Below are 7,889 nucleotides of genomic sequence, written 5' to 3'. Positions count from 1 at the left end.
CTAGCACCTTCGCCATATAACTCATAGTACAATGTGGCTGAGTCCTGCGGAGCCCGTCCTCCTTGTCCTCCTTAGCTTCCTCAGCCTCTAACACTTTGGCCTCCTCGAGTAGCCTCACCTTGTGCTTCGTTGAATGCTTGGGCGACTTCAACTGGTCCGGAGTCTATCTGGTCGACTTCTTTTTACTTCAATGTGTACTCAAATGCTTCGGCTTTTTTGACATGCTTCGGTCTGTCTCTGGAGTGTCCAGTGTTTGCCTCTCTGGTTGATGCATTTGTCTTTAGCATTTTTTATGCTGCCATCTCACTCTTCCTCCGAAGGTGGTCCAACTCAGACCTTGCGTACTCTAGCATCTTATTGAAGAGCTCATGTACACTCTCTGGCCTCTTGCGTGTAAGTTTCCTGCCAAAAGCCCTCCTCTGATGCCCTATATAGCGGCATCAATGATGGTGCCTTTGCTCAAGCCCTTCGCTTGGCAGCGAATGTGTACGAAGCGACTCATATAGCTCTGCAATGTCTCTGTGGGCTGTTGCTTAAGTGCAAAGAGGTCGCTGGCGGTAACCATTTCTGCTCGATTTCCTTGGAAATTACTATATAGGGCATTGCGCAATTGCTCCCATGAATAAATGGATCTTGGAGGCAGCGCGGAGTACCAGGACCGTGCTATCCCCTTAACCGCCAACACAAAGGCCTTCACCAGTGTTGCGTCATCTCCTCCAGTGGATTCAACTGCCACCTCGAAGCTCATGACAGACTCTCTCGGATCTGACTCTCCGTCAAACATTACCACCCTAGGCATCTTGAAGCCCGAAGGCTAGGGTCAGTTCTGCAAGCCAATGGAGAGCGGTGACTCTGGATCACCTGCACATGACTTGTGTCGAAGGTCCTGTGCTAGTTGTGTTGTAACTTCTGACGGAGTCATGTGGCAAGCCAGTTCATCTGCATGATGTAGCATGTCAATCTCTTCTTGCATTTTCTCCAGTGTTCTTCTAGCTTCTTCTGCTCACCAGCGATACTCCGCGGCCTTCCGACTCGTTGCCAAGCTATCCAGCGTGCGCTTTTTCTGCGCAATCTGCCTGTCCAATTCTTCGGCTTCTAGCCTGGCTGTTCTTTCCTCTTCTGTCTCATCTTCGTCTTCATATTCTTTGAAGTTACCAAGGTCATCCCACTCTTTAGCAACATACGTCTTTCTTCTTTCTTCTGCCGAAGCCTCAAAGCGGGCGCGAACATTAGCTTCTATCCTTGGCACTGCTGCTGTTGCGTCTTCCTGGACAGCCACTTCATGGTGGTCTCCATTATCGCCTAGGGGCACCACATCTTCATCATCGTGTTCTTGCTGGCTGCCGTCGGCTCTACCTGTCAAAGCGTTGCCCGGATCCGACACCGTCAAAGGGAGCGTTTCGGCCGAAGCCCTGGCTGGAACTGGGTGCTCCGGTAATGGTACTGATGTACCGAGTGGCTTCATCTTCTTTTTAGGTGGCATGGCTTCGGACTGTTCGATCCCCACAGTCAACGCCAACTGTTGGAATCTAAGTCACCGAACAACAGGGAAGGCCTTGGTGAAGAGGAAAAGCCAAAGGCTTCGAAGTGCAACACGTAACCGAGGGGTGAAATAACCTTAATTCATCCGTCCTCTCAGTTACAGTGCTAGCCCATTTATAGCCTATACTCAACCACTCCACGCTATGATTTACAGCTTCACCCCCTAACTGCCACATTCCCGGCATATTCAGGGGCATTTTGGTACCATCAAGTACATATGCACATTTACAATTAGACCCTAAACGGCTACAGGGCTTCAATGCCCTCAGGGCACCTTCGACCAGCCACGGCGCTACGCCCCGAGTCACCCTTCGGTCTCCATCCGAAAGTCCACTAGAGGCTTCACCTATGCTGATTTCTAGCGCCGCGGGTCAACCTTCGGCCTCCGACCGAAGGCCCGCCAGAACCTTCGCCTATGCTGATTGTTGGCGCCACGGGTCGACCTTCGACCTCTGACTGAAGGCCTCGCTAGAGCCTTCGCCTACACTTCCTGAAACACAACTGCAATATTCATCAGTATTCAACCACCAGCGGACTTCGACTCGCCATCCGAAGGGGTACGGGAGATCATCCCCCAACAGAGTTATGACTATATTTACCTTGTGGAAGATAAAAGTTCCACACCCAGAGTACACATGTTCATATAATGGTTGTTATCTAAGAACAGTATTGACTAGGGATAATTTGCAGAAAAGACAGAATGTCCCTGATAAAACATGTTTTTTTGCTCCCAATTTGAGTTCGTTCATTATTTGTGTTTTTGACTCTGTCGTTTCCCACCAAGATTAAAATGCTTTGCGTTTTCAGAAAGACCAGTGGATTTGAATGCATCAATTATGGATACAGAATGTCATTGCTCAGGCGCTGGAAGTATGTGCTATACAAGGAGAAAGAGCTGGAGTTGCTGAGAAGGTACATGGAGACTTGGAGGGGCTTTTGGAGCTGGTGAAGAATCCAATGAGGCTGGACAATAGGGAGCCCGTGCGGACAATCTGTTGGGACACAGATCCGAACCTCTTGCCACTGAAAAAAGATCTGAACCTCTTGAGGTGGTAGGGGATTTTAGGAACACGATCAAGGAATCAGAAGCACAGAAGGGCCGATTGTTCCTGATGAACCAACGAAGCCGCGACAGGCAACAATGGCAGCGGCAGAGATGGACACCTGTAAACCAAGCTAGCCCCCCAATCTAGGGATACATTCTTGTATGGCCCAATGGGAACAAAGTACACTGCTGAAATACAAAATTTCTAGTTCTTGTTTTTTCTTTGTTCGTTGAAACGCTTTTCAGTAATGAACGACATATGTATGTACATCACTCTCTACTACTACCACGGAAGTTGGTAGCTAGATGCTTGCATCAAGGGATGAGCAAAGTATGCCCCCAAGGTTAAAGCTGTAATCGCGACATACGGTAACCGAATGAACTCCTTGTAGTAATCTTTGGGTAGTTTCTGACGTCCATCAACGATTGCAGCAAAAGGCACCACACTCGTTCTTTTCTTCAGGACTTCAAAGGCTTCACCATAGCGTGATGCCAGCCTCCTATCACCATTCCAAGCACCAAACAGGTGGTGGCCGATCAATCCGATGGAGGCCGCCACAGCAACTGAGTTGCCAATCCATAGTGTGTGAGCTAGGCACCAAACTACCTGGCCAACCATCTATATGATAGAAGTTAGTTAGAACTTAGAAGGCATTCTATAAGTTAAAAGGTGTAGTATAATGCCATGCAGTTTATAGAGAACACTTTTAGAAATTTCATATAGCGAAGTACCTGTGGATGCCTGGTGATACGCATTATTCCAGTTTCCCACATATGCAATTTGGGCTTGTCCACAGCTGCCACTTCCAAAAGATTGAAAGTAGATGGATACAGAAAGAAGACTGAAATGAACGATGAGAGCCAAACAAGCTCATGGATGCCAGAGATGCCCTGAACTTGCCATAGTTGAGTACCATCATACCGATGATTTATAAAGTATACCTACAAGGTAAGACAAGTTTCTAAGATGGAGCAAAATAAAGCCAATTTCCTCTCAAAAAAAATCCAGCCATTTTGGTACCATCTGTCCGAAGGGAAAAAAAGAATGCCAAGAACTCACAACAGTAGTAACTGCCAGAGGCAGTGAGATTCCAGCAAACAGCACACGGTAAGCACGCTCCCCTACTATTTTCTCACCAGTTTCTCGTAGACTTGCCATACCACTATGGATTACAGCAAAAATGATTGTAAGGAGCAACATAACAACCTGAAATGGAATCATATATGGTTAAGATGATTACTGAAAATTAATATAATTTGCCAAGATAATTAAAAAATCATAGCACCATACAAAATGTGAAGTAAATTTCTATCCATCAAGACAACAGCAAACCAAAAGAAAAGAACAAAACGAAAAAACAAGTGAAAAAATAATATGAAGAATAGAAAATAAGAAGTAAAAGAAGAAAATAAAGCCCCTTGAGTACATAAAGTCCCTAAAACATCATGAACAGAACTATGGTCATTCCTAAACATTTTAGGGATTCGACTTGACCAATTTTCTTGTTCAAATTAAATTCAGTTGTTGATGTTTCAATGCTTCTTTCACTTCACTTTGGAACAAACATGGGAGCGATTATCAAAATGCCAATATCCACCATGAACTTAGATCAGTTGTTTGCATACATATAGCAATTACTCTTGTCATTTTTTTAAAGGACAATTGAAATTGGTTCCTCTGCTTTGTTGCAAAAAATTGACATGTCAAGAACAACAAAACTCTTATTGCATCCAAGTCTTATACAGTTTTTCCCATGCCCCACCAATAACCATCGTGTTTACCCGATTACCAGGTATCAGCAATCCAGGGTAAAATGGGTACGGGGGTGTACAATGGGATAACGTGACGTGGGTTTGGGTGCGGACAAGCACAGGTGAGTCGTTACCCTTACCAATGGCACCCCTACAATACGAGCTCGACTTTCCAATACCATGAGAAAGCCAAAAAAATTCCAAAAATGGCACTTCTGCCCCTGGGCTGAAGAGAGGGCGTTGTTCCTCACCTGATGGCAGTGTGTCACCAAGGGGAGAAGAAGCAAAAGCAACAGCAATAGTCAGTCGGTGGGTTACGATGAGGAATATCAGCGCTAGGATCACTAGAGATGTGACAAAGGGAGAAAATGTAGCCCCCAAGAAATTGTGGTTGCCAGAAGATCATGGTGGTGGGGGAAGAAGACAACAGATTTTGGGGAAAACAAGATAATGGTGCAGCTTGGTTCAGTGATGCCAGCCGCCAGCTCAATGAGTGTCGGTACTACACTAGAGTAGGCAGGGAGGTTGCCACAACTTTGTTGAGGTGAATCCGCAGCTGCAACTCAACTGAAGCCAAGGGGAAAGGAGAGGCACGACGAAAGCTCGCTATTGGCGGCAGCTTTTGGGAGACAAACAGCACCCAAGGGGGGAAACACAGTGGTCTCGGCGGAGCAGTGAAGCTGCAGCAATGTGCAGAGATGAAGAAGAGAAGAAAGGCGCAATGGCGGGCACAGCTATTTCTCACCCCTCACACACAGCACTAGTAGGAATCCTAGAGGCACTAGCGTTTTGCTATTTTTCGCCATTTCAGATGGTATTTCACAAACTGATCTAGGTTTCAATTGTACTTCCCACAATATCGTTCACTGGCTGCAATGACATTGACACAATTTTAACATTTCAAGCACTCTTGCTCACAGGAATTTATAAAAAGAAACATAACTGGTATGATTTTATTACTTTACAATCAAAAAAATTAAGTTGAACAGCCATATCTTGGCTTCTGAAAAGTGGAAATTCAATTATGTACAACATGACATGTAATCACGTGCATTTACTAGCAAAAAAAAGAAGCTTGTACTGACCAGTTATTATTGCAATGGAGAGACTGACAGCATTGAGGATCTTTTTCAGGTACATTGACACCAGACATTTAAGAAAAAAGCATTAATCATCTACAAGGTTGCACGACTTTCATACCCATGAGTTATTGTAACCAGTCTAAGAAGCATGTATTCCATTATATAGTAGATGGATCCAGTTTGCTAAGGTTCACATAACATATTGCCTCGCAAACTTAGAATTTCATGCACTACCCTTTCTTGCTCACAAACTTGAGTTCCTAATCGAACATAACTGTGACGGTAATCTTGGTCTAGACTCCTATTACATTATTAACCAATTACCACCCCATGTTTGTCAAGCATTTCGTCTAAGCAGAGGTGGATAGCATGAAAACGGAATCTTCAGACAATTATCAATGTCTATCGTTTGAGCTTACAACAAAAAAATTTGGAAATTCAACATTAGCATACAACTACATAGTCCACAAAGCATCCTTTTTCCGTCCATCCTATTCCAGTATGCAGTAGCTACATTCGCTTATATGAAACGGATGATTCAGGCGACAGACTCCAAGCAACACATCCAGGAGATATATATGATAGCATAATTTTATTTGGTGGTAACACAAAAGGGGGTCTCAAATCAAAGGTAAGAACTACTTGTCCCAGATTACACGAACTCGAGACAGACAAAAGGGCAAATGGATAGCGGTAAAGCAGGAAGACCCATGGAATTTCTACCAATTCAGACAAGGACACACCAGGCTCGTCCCTTTCCATCACCAACACTAGAACTTACTGGAGTACTAGGCACGAGAGTGAAAGCACAAAAATGTATGAAATCGTCAGCACTTAAGCAAGCAGAAAGTCTTGTGAGCGCACGCACCTCGTGGCTGTCGGAGACGGAGGCGACGGCGTCGAGGAACCTGGTCCCGACCCCGGTGCCGGGGTCGATCCACAGCACGTTGAGCGCCCAGAGCACGGCTGCGAGTATCCCGCCGAAGTAGGCCCACGACGCCACGCTCTGGTCCCCGAGCCGGAACGCGGCCGAGTCCTCTCCCACGAGCCCGCGGCCGCCAGCCTCCCCGTCCCCCTCCTTCGGCTCCGCCGTGCCCTCCTCCGCACCGCCCCCGACCGCCCGGACGGGACGGGTGCGGGAGAGGAGGCGGGGGAGAGGAGGGGGCGGCGTTCGGGCTGGGTTTAGGACGGGGGCGGGTGGCCTCCGGAGGCGGCGGAGGTGGAGACGGTGCTCGTGGTGGTGGTGGGGAAGGAGAGGTGGTGGGGCGGCAAAGTGGAGGCGGAGGTGGAGGTGGGAGGCCATGACGAGGTGGGGCGGGGAGAGCGAGCGGTTGGAGCTGGAGCGGTGGAGTGGTGGTGAAGACGGTGGTGGGAATTGAAATGGGGCGGCGGGGGGTTAGAGTTGTGGTGGCGGCATCTTTGGGGAAGGGTGGGCGGAGGATGCGGTGCGCGTGGGATTTGGGGCACGTCTAATTTTTTCTTGACGCAGCTAAACACTTAAGGTAACCATCTATGAATATTTTATTTTTATTTTGGATCTATATGTTGTATAATATTGATAAATTATCGTTTTATATATATCATATATATTAGCGAGTCAATGTTGGATTTTGAAGGATAGATCATATTTATTGTATTACTCCTCCTTAACATTGTATTCTCTTGATCTATTGTAACCCGGGTGATATCATGTAATTGTGCAACTTAAAATGAATATGTTATTCATATGTCACCAGTAGAAGTCAAGTGGTGATTTGTCCATCGTTCGCGAGTTTTAGAGCTTAATTGTATCCCACTAAATATAATCTTGAAAGGTTAATGAGTTGTGAGAATAAGATGAGATTTGGGTAGGTGATAAAGATGGATCGTGAATGGAGTCTCAATTGTCATAAGCTCGTCTAGATCGATTAAGCACCGACTGTTGTTTGTCATTGGCTTAAGTCAAGTGGTGATTCGTCAATCGTTCAACTTGAGTTCCTAATCGAGTAGAAGTCAAGTGGTAATTGTGCAACTTAAAATGAATATGTTATCCATATGTCACCAGTAGAAGTCAAGTGGTGATTCGTCCATCCTTCGCGAGTTTTAGAGCTTAATTGTATCCCACTAAATATAATCTTGAAAGGTTAATGAGTTGTGAGAATGAGATGAGATTTGGGTAGGTGATAGAGATGGATCGCGAATGGAGTCTCAATTGTCATAGGCTCGTCTAGATCGATTAAGCACCGATTGTTGTTTGTCATTGGCTTAAGTACTTTTCGTACTACCACATATCCAAAATAGGGAAAGGATGAGCCAATTATCTCATTGCATACCGACGTTTGGCTCATACCTCTTTGGTGTGTGTGGAAAAAGAATTATATGTGTGTGATGAGATAGAGGAACGAGGGACCTAGTGTGTGCCTATGGGGGGTAGGTACTTGACAATATGGAGATGGGCCAACCAACGGGAATGTGTGAAAAAAAGGTTG

The 7,889-nt window shown here is 45.8% G+C and overlaps 1 protein-coding gene across 1 annotated transcript; it reads right to left on the bottom strand.

The window, feature by feature from the left end:
* Positions 1 to 2,709: 2,709 nt before the first annotated feature.
* On the bottom strand, positions 2,710 to 6,895 carry LOC133905296 (15-cis-zeta-carotene isomerase, chloroplastic-like). The gene is made up of 4 exons (XM_062347057.1): positions 6,290 to 6,895; positions 3,648 to 3,794; positions 3,320 to 3,529; positions 2,710 to 3,206 (listed from the first exon to the last, which is right to left on the bottom strand). Exons 1-4 carry the CDS (start codon positions 6,722 to 6,724, stop codon positions 2,871 to 2,873), a joined length of 1,128 nt encoding a protein of 375 aa, XP_062203041.1. The 5' UTR covers positions 6,725 to 6,895; the 3' UTR covers positions 2,710 to 2,870.
* Between the last annotated feature and the right edge of the window lie 994 nt (positions 6,896 to 7,889).

Source organism: Phragmites australis, chromosome 22 (genome assembly GCF_958298935.1).
Source record: "Phragmites australis chromosome 22, lpPhrAust1.1, whole genome shotgun sequence".
NCBI classification, from domain to species: domain Eukaryota; kingdom Viridiplantae; phylum Streptophyta; class Magnoliopsida; order Poales; family Poaceae; genus Phragmites; species Phragmites australis.
This window is presented reverse-complemented; position numbering and strand designations above follow the sequence as displayed.